Source organism: Tauraco erythrolophus, chromosome 11 (assembly GCF_009769465.1).
Source record: "Tauraco erythrolophus isolate bTauEry1 chromosome 11, bTauEry1.pri, whole genome shotgun sequence".
Classification (NCBI taxonomy): Eukaryota; Metazoa; Chordata; class Aves; order Musophagiformes; family Musophagidae; genus Tauraco; species Tauraco erythrolophus.
In genome coordinates this window covers 10,732,400-10,752,510 of record NC_141475.1, presented here as the reverse complement: position 1 = coordinate 10,752,510, position 20,111 = coordinate 10,732,400, and the positions used below count along the sequence as shown (strand labels likewise).

The following is a 20,111-nucleotide window of genomic DNA, read 5'->3' as shown; positions in this document are numbered from 1 at the left end:
CAGCTCACACTGTGAACCAGAGTCATCCTATCTCTCCTAGCAGGGAGTACAGCTGGTACTAGTGCACAAAATGCATCTCCAGCATGGAAGAAAGGAAGATCTCTATAGCATTAGCTCAACTTTAGTAGTTCAGAGTAAGGAAGTAATATCCTCATTCAACACATTTGTTTATTTTCTTCTGAATGCTGCATTGGCTGAAACGTAACTGGGAGGAATGGGAAGAGAAAACGTAGACTCATAGGCAATCATAAGCTTTGGGTAATATGCTATACTATCTTGGGTACAAATTTTACCATTGGATGGTATTTCCTTGCCATAGAGTTTCAGTGCCAGGCAGCATTCTTTTTAATAATTTCTGTCCTTCGCTTCTTTGTTGAGAAGGACTCTCTCCAAAGCTGTGGTTTTCTCAGGGCTGTGATATGGTAAGTGGTTCTCATCTAGCGTGTAGATAACAGTGTCCTATATTCCATCTGATCACAATTTCTTTTTCCCCTCCCTTTGGAATAAATGCAACTCATTCCCTAGTACATAACCAGGCTGCATGAGTGGTATGGTTCTGTGAGAAATGTCAAAGGTTGGAAATTACTCGCTGGTCCAAAATTTAGAGAACAGCGATCTAGGATACCTGCACTGGCACTGTTACACAGATGAGGAAACATACAGATAATTCTTAAATGCAAGATTATCAACTGAATAATCTTACCAATGGATCACCAAAATTTTTTTTCCCCAAGAATTATGGTGTTTACCTTCAGTCCTGTCCGGTAGTTTCCCACTCTTACTTGTTGTTCCAGTGTTGACTGTTTCAGATGAGGTGCTCAATTTGGTGTTGGGGTCTCGCTTAGGTTTTGGAGGTGGCTGCTTACGAGAGCTGCTACTTTCATCATCTGTTCCTCCAACAGAATGAAGAGATTGAGATCTCACAGTAAAGCCACTGGAGCAAGGATGTGGCAGTCTGTCCTGAGGAGCAGGCATTGTCATAAATCCCATGCGGAAATGTTTCCCCACGTAGCTTCCTTCATTTCCTCTCACTACTTCTCCACCTATGCTGTAAGAGAAAACACACATATAAGCGAACGATTCAACTTTGCCTGACCTGTACCTGGAACCAGGGTCTCAGTTCTGCCCATGATGAACAGACTGTACTTTTGGTTTTGTAAACAATGTTCTTAAAACAAGTTGACTAGTAGAATGGAGTAGTCTGTTTTTCAACACAAGTTGTCAGTGACTCAAATGTAGATAGGCTGCTATGCACTCACTCAAAATCTTACAAGAAAAAATTGAGAAAAGCTTTTGTTCAGGTTTCATAGCACGGCGACTAGAAATTGTCTATAGAACAAATATGAAACATTCGAAGTCAGAACTGAGTTTTCAGGAAGACAAGACATTTGCAGAAGGGCAAAGAACACTGCTTTTGAAATGAAGCAGTGTATTGATCTGCACTTCCCTGCACTCATCTTTGACTAGAGATACACATCTACCTTGGGAAACAAGGCTCTTGGGGTCCAGTCAATCATTTCCCATCAGACTAAAGAATGGTAAGAGAAAGAAATGCTTTAAAAATTACGTGGATATAGGAAACTGAACATTAACATCTCATCAGACCCACATGAAGCTGCAACATGAGCAGCATAAGACTAGTGAGGTACATATGTAGGAGATGAAAAGGCAATGGGCTATGGGACACCAGGAAGAAAGTAACTCCCAACCATTCAGAAACACAGGTGTAGAAGGAAAGCTGAGCTGAAACCAGTGCTGTCATATCAAGAACTACATTATACTGTGGACAGCAGGACTGAGAACCTGGTAGTATTTCTGCTATACTCATGCATGCTTATCAGTCCTCAAAAACAGCTCTTACTGGTGCTTACACTGTAAATCTACAGCACATTCCAATTAAGGCAATTCAGTGATTATGCAAAGAAACTCAGCAACACACACAGGTCAACACAGACCTGTTTGTGAGGAGATTTGAAACAGTACCACTGTGGGCATGTAGAAATATCAGTACGAGAACTGTGAAGTCCCCAAAAGCCCTAATTACCTTCTGTTTCCCCTTCACACAGAGTGAAGCTCTAAGCAGGGTCAGTCTGCTCCTAAGTTTTCTATTCAATGTTGCCTTAAGCTGGTACAATTTATTTGTTACTGAACACATTTTCCTCTCTAAAAGACAGGAACCTTTCTCAATGGTTCAGGTGAAGAGAGAGTAAGGTCACTTCATTCCCTGACATTATCCCCATCTTCATTGTAGGTAATAGACAAGCTGTATCTAATTGTCCTAGAAGCATCAGATTGGCACTGTGTAATGCACAAATTTGTTCACTTACTACCGTCCTTGCATTTTTATTTAATTTCCCCTAGTAGAGAGGTCCACTTTTCAAATTGGTAAAAACTGAACAAGTCTAACTGAACACATGCCTCTCTCCAGTGGCACTTCCATCTACCTGCACATGTATATACACACACACACGTGCACACACGTACACCACACATACGCACACACTGGTCCATGTTCATAACCAAGTTATTACAGAATCCTAATTGGCATCAATCCCAGAGGGATTTGCAGTCAGAAAGATCAAAAGGTAGAACTCATTAATTTGAAGATTAATAAAAAACCTGTAGCTAATTTAAATGATTAACTATGCCTCCACTAATCTTTCATAAATTGTTCTGAAAATAATATAATCCTCTGATGCTAGACTACAAAAAGGGCCTGTCACATTATTTAAAGTAGATTACTATCCAAATATGCTGAAGAACACAGGTGGAGAGTCTGCTTCCTTCCTTAAGTCCATTGGACAAGTCATGTTTAGAAAACAAAATTTCTGTTCGCCATGTCTCGAACACTATAATTCTTAATCAGGTTACAATATTTAATTAGTGCATTTACTTCACTTCTGCACAGAGGTGTTTAAACCACACACTATAGAGCAGATTCTGTTCTGGATGGACTTGCACAAACCCCACTGAGGTTATAGGTTTCATCCTTTTCCTAAGAATACACAGAACTACATTTAAACAAAGAATGTTTTTTGGTTTTGTTTTGCCAAACTGCTGCATCTTGTATTTCAGAAATAAAAACTTTCAAAATATAAGCCCAACGTTAAAGTGTACTATCTCATTAAACAATTAAATCATTTCCTTTCTTTTTCCTTCCCTTCCCATAATTTTGTCCTTCTTCACTGAATTCCTTTTAATATCACAGACAAAAACGTGTCTCACCTGCTTCCTACACTTACTCCAGAATAAATAGCCTATATCCAGGTCAGAGAGAGGTGGCAGACACAGTTAGGAAGAAACCTCGCTGTCCTGACTCATGGCTGAAGCAGATCTGGTCTTGCTTTTCTACATCCTCTGCTCAGCTACTAGACAAAAGCAGCAGGACACCATTTCCCTCTTTTCAGCTGTGTTTAAAAGAGAGTTCATTTCTCTTTGAGCATAGGAGCTGACCTTCAGCTGCAGGTTGGGCATTGTAAACCCCAAGCTGAAGAAGACTAGCCTCTGATTCTTGGTTCTGGACCCTGGTCATTTACCAGCACACAAAAGGCTTAGGTTTGTTACTTATGCTGGTGGCGATTCCTGAGTGTCGGGTAGCAAGTGTTTCCTACCATAGCTTGATGAGTAAGTGCAAGATCAACGTTGGGTGGAGCACCACGTTCACATCTCAGTAACACAGACTGAAATCCATCATGGTGCAAAGAGAAAGGAGTTACTCCAGACTTGTACCCCGAGCACAAGCACAAACACAGGACGGCAGATTTCAAACACAGGATTTCCTACCTTGAGGCAGCAGCGTGCTGAAGCTCTGTTGGGACTTGTGCAATGCAGCTTTGCAATACACGCTGCTGCAAATGGTACATCACGAAACCAGACAGAATTAAAGGATTTATTCATATACTCCTCCTGCTTGCAACCACAGGAGTTGGCTGGGGCTGGTGTATATGTACCACTACAGAACAATAGGCCGAGAAAGATTTAAACGCACCTTGGTGCATAAACGACTACAGGGACAGTGAGGGAAAATAACCGCATAGATGATCTCACTCCATTATTTCTGACAGGAAAGAGTCTGTGCGTCTCATTGTACTGATAATGAGTTCTATCTCATTTCAAAACTGTATTATGTGAGTTGCAGCAAGTATTACACAGTTTATTAATATATATGGAAATAAAGATTTGGATTATTCCTCTGGGAGGTTTCAATTTGAACTTGCCCAGGTTCAACTGCTTCTCTGACAAAGAATTATGTACAGCATTCAAATAACTTAAAAAAGCAAGACATTTGTCTACAAAGAGAGACATGAATTATATAATAACAAAATTAATCATACAATCACTCATGTTACACACTTACAGCAAAGCTGACTTTGTGCTGAAAACACATTTTGGCATTTGCCTGGGTCTAGTAACAGATGCTGCAGTGGATGGAAAAAAGGGCAGTGCAGTGAGGTTGGCTCCAGACACTCTTAAGAGAATCAGCTCTCTTTTCAAAAACATGTTACAGGGCTTCTTCAAAGCCTACCTAGCTAAACATTAAAAATGAACATAGAAAATAGTCAGACAGAGCACGGACAAGGTCATTTCCACCTTGCTTTGCCATGAGTCAAAATGCCCCTATTGCCTAGAAATATATTTTCAAGTTATGAAGTTAGAAACCTAAGAAAAAGAACTTGTCATCACCTTGCTGAAAAATACATGGCAAAGAAAAAGTATTCAGAGACTGCCTGCCTCCATCAGTGTGGTCTCTCTAATTTGCATTGTTCCTACTTAGCATTACAAATAACAGTTTCACTTTACTGTAAAGTTTCATTACTTGATCCAGGCAGAAACTGAATTAATACCTGGAAAACAAATTAATAGTTGTGTGAAAATTTCTCTTTTACTTGGTGTTACTGCTTTAACTATAAACAATGTGGAATATTAAATCCCTCAGCACAGTTATAAGGACTAGGAGAATTCTTGGGAATATCTAAGTCCCATAAAGTCAGAATACTCTAGAGCTACATTTCTTTCCCAGTCATCTATCTATCCTTGTTCTTGGTATTCACACAGAAATTTTCCTACCAGTGCAGACTTACAACAGATTAGTTTCATGCCTCAGGCACCAAGAACCACTTAGTAGTTTTCCTCATCTTCATGCAGTTTCTATTTTTCTTCCTCTGTTCCTTTACATGAGACTTTGACTTTCCATCCACAAGCTCAAAATGGGAACTACACCTAATTATGAGACTTGACCTTCTAAGCAGGAGGAATGGGAATGTACTCTGCTGGTGACTTGGCATCTTTGAAGGTATTTTGCCATTTCTTTGCTGTGATACACCCCAGTCCAGGATCATAGCAGGTCACCGTCTTTCATTGAGTGTTGAAATTCTGAATAGCTAAGAGAAGCCACTTCAACAGCAGCCACTCACTCTTCTTGTGCTTAAGAAGGAAGAAAGTCAGTCATAGATGCTGGTTTGTTAACTGGTAGAAACTGGGCTGGGAGTCTCTGCAGTCTCCTCTGCAACAGAGGGGAGAACTATGAATTACAGGGCAAAAAATGCACGTGGATGGCCAGGCCTCTTCTTCTGGGGAGCTGCAAGCCTACACAGTGCTACCCCACCATAAGGTGCATCTAATGCATCAGGGAAGTCATATGAGTCAGAGACGGAACAAAAGAGAAGTCACAAAAAATTAACTGTGATGACGTAGGAAGATTTCTGTAAGTCCATCATAAAAATGACTAATCATCAGCAAAAATACAAAAGGAATAAAAATACTTAACTCAAGGACTGTATATGAACCAGCGTGACTAAGCAAACAGCAGTTAATCCCTTGGTGCATCTACCGCTTTTTGGCTTAGGGATTAGCTACTGTTATTTTACGCTTTTTTTTAACTACTTCTCTACTCTTACACCAATGAAAATCCAGCTCCACTGCTCATATCAAATATTCTGAGTGTAAAGGGCTGAAATCGCTTTGAAATGTCTATTCCCCATCAGAATAAATTATACACACATATACTAAGGATGACACATTTTACTTTGTATCTGAGAAGCACTTTCAAGATTAGCATAAATTATATTTGTAAATTAGAGGTTGGATGCCAAAAAACAGAAGATACACTATTTTTATCCCTCTAAACATGATTTCAGCAGACCATGAAACGTAATACTGAAGAAAGAAAGGCAGGATCACAATCATGGATTCAGGAACTGCACTGCAAGTATGGGTTTACACAAAACAACATCATTTTTATTATAGAAATTAAACATACAAACAAACGAGAGATGTTTATGTTTTTGTTTTTGTTTTTTAATTATACTTCAGAGGTCTTCTTTCCTGTTCCCAAGGAATACACATATACGATTTTTTTTTTGCGCATTACTTTGGTGAAAGACTCCAAATGACTCATGATGATCTTACATCAAGATCCAGAGGATGATACTACCATCCTTTTAGATACAGGCTAAAGTATAAATGAATCATGACAAAGGTCAAATTTAGAGTAATTTTGTGCACCTGGAGGACTATCTAAAGTGAGCAACTGACATGTCTATACACATCAAACATTTTACCTCTGCCATATGCCTCTCCTTTTGAGACGGGAGATCAGGTGCTGCTTAAGAAGCCAGGCCTCTCAGGACACAGGACACATTAGTACTATAAAATAAAATGTATTCTTTTATCACACCTGTCAAACCCACAGGCCTAGGGTTTGATCCTGCAAACATGCAATGAGCTGACACTCCCTCTTCGTGCACCTGCTTTATTGTACTGGAGTAACTGGAAGCCTTGCAAAATTGCTTGTCGCTTGTGCATCTGTTCCAAGCAATACCACTTACAGAGGCACGCCCATGGAGCCTGGCATTAGATTATTTCTAGGAAATAATTTCTTAAAGCCAGCCTATACGTGTAACAGACCCCTAACAGCACTCTGTGCTGCTGTTGTGCTTCTGGCTCCTGCTATCCACGACAGGATTGAATCTGGCATGCAGAAGCCTGTCCAGACCAAACTGAACCACCATGTGCTGTGGCTGCACTGTAAGATTAACAGAGTCCCTGGTGAGTAACCAAAAGCCAGCTGTGATTCTGTCCACAGTGCACAACAGATGACAAAAGCAACCCTAACCAAGACAGTACACAGCAAGTTTCCCGTAAAACCCCAGATAACCCCATATCAAATGATCATCCGCTATGCTCCAGTCATCTATTTTTATAATGTAAAAGGCTGAAAATGCTAGTGATAGTTGGGTTTTAGAAAAAAAAACACACAACAAACCACAACAAAACATTTTAGAAGAAACATTGACTGATAGATAAAAACTATATGCTAGTTTTACAACAAATCTAACAAACTAGTCAGCTTGGAAAGGAGTAACTAAGGAGCAGGGGCCTTTCTGATCCACAGAGAGCTCAATAAAACTGTATTTTGTGAGTCTGAACAGAAGTACAGGTACTACTATTTATTTCCATTGGCATGCCTTCTGTCTTTAGTAGGCTGCCTCTTAAACTGGGGACTAACGACGGGTACATTGGGCTGAACATCCCCAACAGCCTGACGTTGCTTTCCTCAGAGGACCAACACTTGCTACTGCACCTGGGGCACAGGGTCTCCAGTGCTCCAGTCCCGGGTGTGAACGGTGACTGATGGATGTAGAAAGGTTTTAAGTTGTGAACACAGAGAACACTTAACAGGCAGGAGTGAAAAGCACTCTGCTTTTTATATGACTACAGATATTTTTAATTTTACATAGGAAATGCACAGCTAAAAGCCAATAAATGAAAGCTCATATGTTCAGAGTCACCTAGAGTTAGACATCAACCATACGCAATGTTTCAACTGAGTGCAAATGCATGTTCGTGTTAATGGAGTGGGGATTTGCATCCTGTCAAAAATGGGTGGAGCTAGAACAAGGTTGTGTTTTTGTCACATTCAGTGGAAAACCACATGGCACAGGCTCCACTCTGCCTGAGCAACTGTGGCTAAGTAAATATTGCAATGAGATATGGGAATAAATTAGCATATAAAATAATTTTTGTGAATTTTTGTAATAAAAGACTTCTTTGAGTTGAATTGAAACGGAAGGAAAATCTGTAAAAAGCCTTTTCATAGATTAGCTGCTGGGAAAAGTTTAAACCTGGACAAATGAATGAAATGTACCGTTGCCTTAAGAACAGCGATTTGTAAACCAAGCACTCTGTGCCTGCCGAGATATTACATGGTGTCTAACCTTTCTAGATTCGGGCTTATTTGAAACAGTGATCATACAGATGCTCTTCTGAGTCCCTGGAGCAAACACCACTCTAGTTTCCTTTTAAAATCTAAGCTCAAATATAAGGAAATGAAGGTTTTAAATAAGTGCTTCCTACGGCCTCCAGCCCCAAAGAGAAAAGACCTAGTAGCAAAGAGGAAGAATAACATTTTGTTTTGAAGGAAAACCCCTCACAAATTTCACTTCAGAGTGACCCACAGCAAAACAAATAAATAGATGTTTTGGTTCAACTAGCCACCTGAAACTCCAGTTATTCACATAATTCCCCTGATAATATTGTTACTCGCAACTTTCAGGTCAAAATACAGTCCTTAGGCTGGCTTGTCTTGCTGGTGGTTTTTCAGGTTTTTGTTTGCCTTTTTTTCAACAAATGCCATGGGAGCAGATAAGAAAGGGAGAGGCACTGCCCAGCATACACAGTCTGGGAGGATGCCTCAGTAGCACAGGTACAGTAGGGATGTGGCAGGGATGCAGGCTCCACTGAAGGGACAGTTTAATGCAAATGCTTGTATTTTGGCAGCTCACCACTCTAGATCTGTTATATTCATATCAGGCAATTTTGCTTCTAGACATCTCAGCACATGGAAAAACTCAGGGATGTGCATTCTCTTGAACAGGTATATATCCAAACACTTCAGGTGCAATTTTAAGTAACGCTTTCATAGATATTCAAGTCAGTTTGTAGTTACTGAAAAAGTACCTGTAAATTAGCAATTTAAATGGAACTAAATCCATTTTCATCTACGAATTGTATTTTTAAATTTTTATTTAAGGGGAATGCACAGTGCAAGCTCCTACAAAACAGCACAAGGCTTACTTGGGCTTTTTCCCCACTTACGTTTCTGTGTGTTGAACTGGTCTTCACACAGGAAACAAAAAAAACGTAACTTACTGTAGCTTACCCCACCTTAACTACATAAACGCTCTGCTGGATACATCACCTTACAGGTGCTATAGCCCATAGAAATCTTCACCAGAAAACCCTTTTTTGCACTGGAGCAGGCCTGCCAGAGTCCATTGCCTTGACTTTACAACTAGTATTGCTAACCTTGTGCTGTTAAGTATATATATTACCATCTCTTTGTTCCTTCTGATTTCTGGAGGGACGTTTTCAGCTCGTTTGTCAATCACCACTTTGTGATCTAACTGGACAGCATGAGTATCTGTCTGTGCCTTGCAAAACAAAACAAAGACTCCAAAAAACGATGTGACACATTTTTTCACAGGAGTGATAAACCCAGAATACAGGAAAGGGAATCACTCCACACAGATGTGTACACCAGTCTCTTTTCTTTCCTAGACAGTCTCAAACTGGTACATTAAACTACATGAAATCCTGTACATCAGCATTGACAGCTCTCAGCATGAAAGCCTGAAGAGGCTTGTTCACTGAGACACAAAGTTACTTTGAAAATCTCTCTGCTTATGTCACTTTTTTATCCATAACAAAGCGACCATCATTGCCACAACAGAATATGAATGTGCTTCGTATCTAAATTTAGAAATAATAATATAAACCAACTCTTTTCCTGTCTTGATGGATGTCAGTTTCTTAGCCAGAGTTGTCAGAAACTGGTTATTTGTTCAGAGAAATAAATATAAAAGGACATTATATTTTCAGAAACACAGTTGATGTAATATTGCATGTCAGAGATCATGAAAAGCAAGTGTAATGGGCATATAGGTGGTTAAGACGTAGTGATTTCAGTCAGGACACTGAAAGAGGCTAGCCAGTAAAAGCTTTACTTGTCCCATGCACACATATATCCAGAGCGTCCATGAACCAATTCCACACTGCAGTCTTCCAATATGTTCATTGCATGTCCATGCATTCCCTTTAGAAACCAAGGTGAATTGTCCAAATGCAAAGAACAGGAATTCTTTTCTCTTCTGCATCCATGCACAGAGCTAATGGGCCAGATCCAGTAACTCTAGCAGTCTACTAAAAGGTCTCTACATATATGGGAATTTAACACCAGAGACAACTGGCTACAATAGAAGCTTCCAATAAATGGCCAAAGCTGCCAAAAATCAGCACATGCTAGTTTTCATCGCTCTCAGAATAACTTTTCCAAATCAGGATGTTCAGCTAACTATTATTTTTTGGTCACTGTTGTGCTGTGGGGTTTTTTTTTGTCTTGTGGGGTAGCATTTTGACAAATAGTTGAGCAAAAACCACATCCAACAAGCTCTGACACCAAAGGAAGGCAGTACCCAAACGCTCCTTTAGTGATACACACTTCCATCACCCAAAGGATCATCAGTACAGTCTATGAAGCTGCAGTGAAATGAAATCTTGCTAATGCAAGAGTAAGTACATTTTTCCAAGTGTGAAAATCTGCATAAGGAATTTTTAGGAAGTTAAAATGTTAAAACAAAGGAGCTTGTAACCTGCAGTCAATGATTTAATGGTAAATTAAGTGTGGAACATAGTGGTTTGCAGGAACCTCTCTGCACGAGAGGTGATCACTTCAGTACTGTTCATATTAAAAGTATGTAAACTCCCTTTATTCCTCAGGTAACTCTTAGGAGCTGTCACTCACTGAATGGCATGTTTGAAGTAACTGAACTTACAAGAAGCAGCATTTTCTGTGTGCTGAGCTGTGGCAACCAAGGTTACATGAAGTCTGGACCTCATTTTACAAAAAAACAACAAATCAAAAATAATGTGTTGCTGCTTTTCTTTGCACTAAGAATTACTATTAAAACTTGCAAAGCTGCTGGTTGTAAATTTTAGTGTATGTACATTTCTAGATCACTCAAGCTCCTTTGAAAAGTCTTCTATCTAGAAAGCATAACCCTAACATAATAAGAACTGCGTTTTTTCTTCTCCCAATGCTACATTGCAGGCAGCAGTCTACTTTAAAACAACTTAAGCCAGGAAGGGCAGAGACACCTTGTACGTTTGCACCAAGCTCTGCAACCCAAATCAGCTGGTCTGCAGACTAGGTAGCACCAAGGGGTATCTGCATGTCTCTAGCAAGAGCAATTCAACTCTGCTTTTATGTTATTAGGTTTGTTTGTTTTTTTGAACAAAATACTGTTGTTCTCTGCTCCAGAATACCTGATGCCCCTTTTCCCGCCCTGCTGCCCAGTGCCCACACAGGACACAGAAGCTGCTGTGTGCTTACTGCACCGGCTAACTCAGGATTTCAAGTTTCATAATGCTAAGTAAAAAAATAATTTCTTCAAGATGGTCTCGCAATAAAAACTTTAAACCCCAGCAGTCTTGACTGAAAACATTTTGGGCCGTTATGTATAGTACTGGATCAAGCAGGCTTTCAAGTCCTACAGAGACCTCATGGCAACATATCTTTTAATGAGCACTGCCATCCACTTACCAAATGCAGTAGAGGGCTACTGAGTTCTAGGAAGGATCAACCACACTGGACTTCACACACACGCTTCTGTGAATTCACCTAGAAAACGGATTTCTAGGCTACCTAGAATGTCATGCAGAAATGTTAAAGTTTCTGGTGATGATCAGCTCATTATTCTGGTCTCTAGAATCTCTTTGTATTCTTTTTTTGTTACTCAGAAGTGAAAGATAACAATTGTTAGATAAAGTCTATCAGCACCTCCTTATTTAGCCAGTGGATGCACTGCTTTACAACAAAAGCAGATGATTATAGGTAACAAAAGATAGAAGTACAATTATGTTATTGCGGCTCTAAAAAGTGACTTCTAGAATCTGCGTGGAGGTAAAGGGTAAAATCAGCATATTTTCCATTGGGGGTTTTGGGTTATATAGTTACTTGTGGTCATGTTTTCAAGTTTTGGTTTATATCCACAAGTAACAACACACTCTTAAAATGAAAGCCAAGGCTCTTTTGTAATCCTGCTGTTGGATTCTGGAAGAGAAAACTAAACATAATCTAAGGATTGCAAAACACTAGAGAAAAAACTTGGGAAATCAAAATTATGAAGATGTTTGTGAGTGATCCAAGCTGAAGTTTTTAATCCACCCTCAGATATTAAAAAGGAGTTCATACTTCACAGATATATCCAGTAAAATCTTTAGGATAGCTTTGATTCAAGATCCAGATCAACTTCAAGAGGGCTCATGAAAGAATAGTGTCAAGGAAATAAAATATCTCCCAGGGAGAGATTCCCTACTGTGCAAGTGACAAAACTGGGTTGTCTAATAGATGCTAGCATCTGTAATTCTTGAAATGTAGATTATAATTTGCATTTATTTTACCTTTCATAATACATATGAGTTATTTATGCATATGCTTATTAATTTGTGTTTATTGCCCTTCAAGCTGAATAGAGAAACAATTAGATCACTTTTTAGCAGTAGCAGTATGGAGTATGTAGACATATAACTTGGATTTACCGAGTATGACAGGCAATCAACGTGCGTCAGAGAAAGCCCACACCAGTAAAGAGACATGTTAAAGCTGCATTTGAATTTCCTTTTTTAGGACTGAACAGATGAGTGTTTCCTTTACGTTCCGAACACAATGAGATTGGGAAATAACGTGAATTTCAGGCTAGGAGAAAATGGATTGCTTCAAATTATAGGAAAGTGAACAGCACTAATTTTATCCCTCACTTTCAGCACGATCGAGTAGTACATACCAGAAAAAGGAAAGCCAGGCATATCTCTAAGTCTGTTATTAGAGCTTTCCACTTGCACACACAAGTGGTATAGGAATGACAGCTAGATATCAAATATTTTCTTACACTTTTCACTCTCATGGCTTAAACATTAAATTTTGCTGATGAACTGAAAAAAGTCTACTTTTTTTTTAATGATTAAACAAAACAGGAATAGAGTTGGGAAATGAAAGACCAAATTCCTGTATTAAACTGCTCTCATTGTACATCAGTATTAAGATCTCATTTGAAAAACATTGATATTACTTCCACAAAAGGTTTACATCAGTTGTCAGAACATGAACCACCTACCTATTTCAGCTGGGAACTGTCTGATTGCAAAGTCATAAAGCTATCAAAGAGGCAAGCTTGTAGGAAGCAAACATCTAAGCTGATCAAAACAGTAGCATCTTGCTTTTGAGACCAGAAGGTCAAATTCAATGTAACGCCTCAAGTTTGAAAAAAACACTACCAAATTGAGAAACCTGAGCAGGACTACGTTCCCCAGTACCCTCTGTCCCATTATCACAGTCACGTCACATGCTTTGTCAAAGCCAGGCTTGGACCCTTCCCATTAACACTTTATAGGCTTTGTCAGGACCATAGGGTTAGAGCTGGGTATGAACAAACAGTTCTGTTTTCTATAGAAATAAACGTCAGCTTTTTTTTCCTTGTAAGTCACTCAGCATGACTATAGTGCGTAAGAATGGCTGGACGAGTGTCTAAGGCTGTCCCTGGAGAGGAGCCCTGTGTGCCCTGCTGCATCTTGTGGCTCAGCAAGGAGGAATGCAAATCAGATAGGTCTCCCCAGTCACTTCGTCACCTCAGAGCTGTTCCTCTGTCCTGTCTTTTAACTGCAAAGTGCAAGGTAATTCAGAGATGAAACAGGGACTAAATCACCCATGAAACAAAGTTCTTGAGATTCAAGCTCCCCAAAATTTCCTTTAGAGGCAGTTACACACACGTGTGTACCTCCCAGACATAAAATTCACATCTTCGGCAGAAAGCTTCAGTCTTAGTGAGTGCTGTTTTCCAATGACAATGCTTCAAACATAATTTAATAATTCCATTAGCGTTCTTTGAAAATAATGACCATTGTTGATCCTTCTTGTTTTGCTGCATTTTCTACTTTTTTGCTAGCTTCCATTCCTAATGTGTTTTTGTATTATTCTGGTCCTTGCCAAATCTGTCCGTTACCTGCTCATTAGAACTTCTGTGGCAGAAAATGTTCCTGCAAGAAACTAATTCTAGTACTTTTCAATTTATTTTCAGGCTGAGTGAGTCTATAAACTCAGGTGATTATTAAGGCAAGCTTGCAGTGATGTGTTTGATGGACTCTGAATCTTGTTGTATTAAGGCAAAGGGAAATTCATCTCTATAGTTTTAATTTTATACTTGGAAGGCTGAACAAAAAATAAGTAATTTTAGATCCTCAAAGCAGCTTGCCTCTACTGGGGTTTAAAGTGACTAGTTGGTCAATTGGCAAAATAACTTAGAGAGAGTTTCTTTGTTAGACATACGAGAGAGATATACCACAACTAGCAATACAAGCTTGTTCTGACTTTCACAATGAAAAACCACTCTGGAAATCTCCAAAGCAACTTTAAAATTTCCAAGAGCAGGTGTACATATGCTCCTAGCTAATATTCCTAATAAAATCACTGAGTAGCTCAGTGAGTTCAACCTACAGCAAGCTCTAGCAACACAAAGTTTTTATATGCAATTTGAGGGCTGAGTTCCCTACAGAATGATTGCAGTGTTCTTATTCCACTGCAGATATGACTATAAAATATTAGCCATGTTAAGTAAATTATAAGAGATTATGTGTGAAAGGCCTTCCATCAGTTAACAGCTGGCACTCCAAGCTATCCAAAATAGACCTTATGTCTTGTCTCCACTTTTTTTTTTTAAAAATCATATTCAAGTTATTTACTAACATTTAAAGTAAAACTAAAACAAAGAAACAAAAGCCTGAGAGTTTACATAATCATAGCTAAAATTTTTACAGCATGCACATTTTCCCCAATTTATTATTAAAAACAGCAGCAAAAATTGACTGTGATTTTGCAAGGGCAGGAGAAAATTAAGCAATGTCTCATCTATGACTTCCAACTAAATTTTAGGCACTCTGGGGCTTTTAACATAAATGGCAATTTTATTGCTGGCATTAGAGATGTAGTCATCCTGATCTCAAAAAATGCCTACCACTTTCTAGGCACTTCTGTGAAATGTGTGTACATTATTAACCACAGGACAGGTCATCTCAGACAGAGCAATCGTACGACTATTGCAGAACTGTGCACTCTTTGGGTACCAAACTTTAAAGCCACAGGCCAACGGAGGCTCAGGATTGAGAGAAGCAGACTATGCTACTGTTCCCTATGGGAACAAGGTGGCCTCAACACTCATCTTTCCCCTTCCCCTGCGTTTACTTTATCTACACCGTCTCCTGAGGCAGGAAGAGCAGGCAGGCGCCTGGCAGGCAGCACCCTCACAGCCAGCCTTGGGCCCTAGGAGACTCTTGTCTCCCCAAGAGCTGTAACAGCTCAGAAGCATCTCATCAGTCTGGCATGCCTGTGCAGAGGGAGCGTGGCTCTCCCCCAGTTGTGCCTTAATGAGAAGATCATCTGCCTTATAACAAAAGATACCAAATAAAACTGGGTATTTAGGACTCATACTGTCATGAGCTGGAAAACTGCTACTAAGTATTAGTTTATCACTAGGTATCCAACCAATTTCACAGAAGACTAGCAGCATCTCGTTAGGTTCAGGAATATAAACTGTCATCTGTTCAGTCCATTTATAAAATGTGGGAAGGCAGCAGGAAACCTAAATATTCACGAGGACTTCCTGGAGAGAAACATCCACTGCTCCTGTTCTCATTTCTCTCAGCCTTTGATTTCAGTCTCATCTTTTCATTGTTCTTTCTTCTCCTTTCTGTATGCTCCCAGTACCGCCAGACCACCAATCACCCCCTGCACTCCATGTTACACACAGAGGGAACTTCTGTGCAAACATCCAGCACCACCACAGCTGTAGCCAGCTGTATGCCTGTTGTTCTGAGAACATTTTACAACAGCTGATCTTAATCTAGGGACAAGGGGAAAGGAGAGCATGAGGAGCACTGAGTAATGCAGAGGCCACCCTTGAGTCTACACAGATAGATGTGGTTTGTTTTGACAAAGAGGAGTGGGGCCTACAGATGGAGCTGCACAGCTGGAGGATGGCAAGAACTTTAGAAGATCCATTGAGAAAGTGGGGTCCAGTCTGTACAGCTGCCATGTACAGTTATATAGTCTCATAGACTTACAGCACCTGGGCATTTCCTAATCATTTACTTATCTCTGTGGGATAACTGCTACTGTCCCATTTCAAAGGTTGACAGATGATGCAGAACATACAGCCGATCAAAAACCCGAACCCACATCCCATGATTCCCAGGCTGCAATCTCAAAACCACAACTACCCTTCCCCTCTGTCACGTTTCTGCTTTTCTCTATGTGGTTAGAATTTGACCTCCAAAATACACAAATACTGATCTGAATGCAGCACAGCATGCTAGAACACAGTCCCCGAGTCTTTGGAGAGGAGTGCATCACAAGCCATTGTGGATCACTTTAATTCAGGAAGAAGCTGCTGACACTACCAAGATGCCCCAACTCACTCTCTTTCAACACAGTTGACAACAACAGTCTCTCAGAAGGCCAAGCCTTCAGCCTGAGAGCACAGAAGGGGTTTGCAGTAAGGCCTCAGACCTGGAAAGCAAGGACAGAATTTGCTTTTAGCTTATCTACAGCTGTCATTACATTCTTCCCCATGTTGCTTTCCAAAATTCCCAGCACACTGGGCAGCAGAAGTCTAATGATATGTAAAATCCGAGACACATACAAAAAGGATAAAATAAAATACCTCGTGTTGTCAATACGATAAAGCCCTCAGCCAGGGACCTGCAAATGGATTTGACTATTTGGGCAATCTGCTTACGACAAAAAGACACAACAAAAATGCAGCGTGCAAGAATGCGTCCAGTAAGCATAGTGATGTGCCAAGGCTGAGGGGACTGGTAACAACTGGAGAAAAAAAAGAGGCAAGTTATTTTACCTTTCAGATAGCAGATAAGCAGGAAGAAGATGAGAAAGAAAGAGGGAAGTCCTGCCCTGAGCATGCTAAGATGCTTCATGGATGGATGCATATTTGCTGCACTGCAGATATACTTACACATAATAAACCTGAATTCATTAATACTAAATATTTACGCTCAGCTTGTAACTGGTCCAAAAAAGCAATTATGATACATCATGTTGATGGAGAGTATAAAGCCATTAAAACTTGGATCACTCACACAATATACTGTGTCAATGCACAGTTAACAATAACATCCCCAGTACAGTACATTTAAACAGGGACAGTCCAATGCTTTCTAATAAAGCAATGCAAAGTCTATGTTTTGCTGTGACACATATCCTGCAATGAGATCTCTTTAACTGAAAATATGCTACAGTGAAAGCCACGAATACAATTTCAGTTGCCCATTAAACTTAGCATAGTTTATCTGGTAAACTCAGAGCTTTTGGGACTGCATTTTGGTTGTAGTATTTTCCCAGCAGCCTAACATAGTATAGGAGTCATTCATGGTGGACTTCAAACATAAAAGTGAGCTGGTAGCAACAGCACCTTTAGCCTCATGATGACAGATGAAGAGAAACCATACAAGGAGACTCTGGAGTGCCCATTCTCAGCCTATTTCCAGTCCACTTGAATCCTTTTAAGAAAGTTATAAACAACAGTAATTTCTTGGATGGAAATGAAGAGCAGACCTGTCAAAAGTCAACAGTCACATTCAGTTCTCTTCTCTCTTCCACAAACAACAGTCTTAAGAGATTAACCATGTAGTCTTTTAATAAGCAACACACTCTCTGCAGAAGACATTGTCCATGGAAGTGCTACTGGATATGGCTTCCAGCTCTTATAACACATGAGCCTTGGAATCAAAGTCTGGCGGAGAAAGTAAAAGGTTTTGAAATTACCAATATCTACTTTAAAAATGTGGCCTAAACCACAGTCCAAATACACTGCAGGGAAATTGAAATACAAGCTGATGACAGACAGAGGTTTTAGGGGAAGTAGCTATCCAGTTTAGCACTGGGAATACATTACTACAACAACATGACCTACACAAGTCATGGGCATCCCCTCATTCCACTTACTCTTCTCTTTGGATAACCCTGTATATAAACACATGGTGCCAATGGTAAAACATCAGCTGCCAAGATAAATGGTAAAAGGCATACTATTAAATCAGTCATTTCCAGGACCCAGATCCAAAGACACTAATCCTTTCATCAGGATTCAAACTGGCAATGTTCCATATAGAAAGACATTTGTTCTCTCTCTGGACTGGATATAAAACCCATCTGTTGAAGAGAGCAAACTCTCTTCTACTCAACTCTACAACAAGTAAAGGTATAAAACCATGTTTGCCTTCTGTGTGTCTCCAGAATCACTAAAGAGACCACAAGTACAATGACAATCCAATGGCACTATTTGAGTAGATGTTAGAACACTTAGGTATAAGATTTTGCACTGTATTTCACAAAGCCCGTTGATGGTACAGGAGCAGGCAACACATTTACATCAGAACCAAATATACACATCTACTGTGTTTTCATACAAGCCCACCTTTGAACATGACTTGATGAGAGTCTTGAACTCACAAAGGAACCTAAAGGTTGGATTTAGATCTGCTGACAAGGCTCTCATTGGTGGCCCAGCAATGATATATTTCAAAATTCACCTTTGTTTGGAGCAGGGAAATCATGCCAGTGTTTTAGATACCATATCATGTAGCTGTTGAGTTTTTTGTAGTGACCTTCATTTCCTCACAAAACTCTCATCTACAGAAAGCACTTTCCAAAACAAAAACTGCTGTTATGATATAGAAAGATGATTTGATGATTTAAGTTGAACGACATGTAAAATGAGTTAGAACTACTTCAGCAGATTCAGTCTGCGATCATTTCCTTGAATTCCAGTTTTGCCATTGTGTTTATTCTTGAGGCTGAGCCTGAGAACTCATATCAATGCTCAGATCAAATCGTATGTTGCTACTTTGGGCAACCACACACTGTAAATGTCATTGTAAGTATAAATCAATAAAGATATCTGTTTGATTATTAAATTGGACGTTCTATTTCACCCTAAAAGAATGGGACAGGAGTGTGATACTACCACTGAGAATAAACAAGAAGTGGGAGTACTTCAATGATTCAAACAAAAATCCCAGTTCCAGTTTACTTAGCTATAAGAAGGCCCAGGAAAGTATTAAATGAAATGTTAAAATTAACATCTACATTCTCTCTCAGGTAATTTATTTAATTACTATAAATAAATTCCTCCAATTTTGTTTTGGTCATCTTACACAATAAATGAAGAACGTCATTCTATAGATTCCTAATTTATATATACTTTTTATATATATATATATAAAAGCAGAGTATTTTCAAGACTGAGTCTTTTCTACTAGTACGTGTTTATACATCTTATAATGTATGAAATATGGTTCAGGCAATTCAGTCTGAAAAACAATTTTTGCTATACATACTTGCCACGTTGCGATGGAAAGTTTTTGGATAACAACTATGTTTTAAACAGTTTTCTATTGCTTAAAAATAAAACTAAGTGTTGATAAGCTGTGTTTTAGCAACTTCTAAGGAGAAAACTACTTTCCAGAAGCATGATATAAAATATTACTTAGATGAAATCATCAAGCAACTATTTTCCCAACACTTTATAAAGTACTTTAGTGCAGAATATATAAAAAGAAGCACTTAGTATTAACATCACATGTTGGTAGAAATCATAGTTCTAGGATATGGTGTAACAAGCATCAAAATCCATAATCCTTAAAACTTTCTATTCATCATTTCAGCTCAGAGAACAGTCATGGATAATGTTAGAAGAATGTTCTTTACTTTTTTCCCAGTCAAGTAATCCGTATCTTTTCAGATTTTCCTCATGTTGCTGTCTAGATGGAGTTACCTTGTCAATAACGCATCATAATATTTCTTCAAAGTACTTAAAAACACATTCTAAACATGTTCTTTTAGGATAGATTAAAGCACAATAAGCCATTCCTGTGCCTTGGAAAAATCAGAAGCAGCTTAAACCTGCCTAAATATTGATTTAACTGCTAGACCAAAATAACTCTTTCAGGTAACCCTAATAAAGGATTTAAAATACTTAATAAACATG

The 20,111-nt window shown here is 39.2% G+C and overlaps 1 protein-coding gene across 1 annotated transcript in view; it reads right to left on the bottom strand.

The window, feature by feature from the left end:
- Positions 1-20,111, bottom strand: part of NYAP2 (neuronal tyrosine-phosphorylated phosphoinositide-3-kinase adaptor 2) — a 137,654-nt gene that overhangs the window by 78,953 nt on the left and 38,590 nt on the right. Inside the window, exon 2 of the mRNA XM_086618602.1 lies at positions 750-1,048. Within this exon, the coding sequence (XP_086474728.1) occupies positions 750-1,048 (299 nt within the window). The remainder of the gene's footprint in view (positions 1-749; positions 1,049-20,111) is intronic.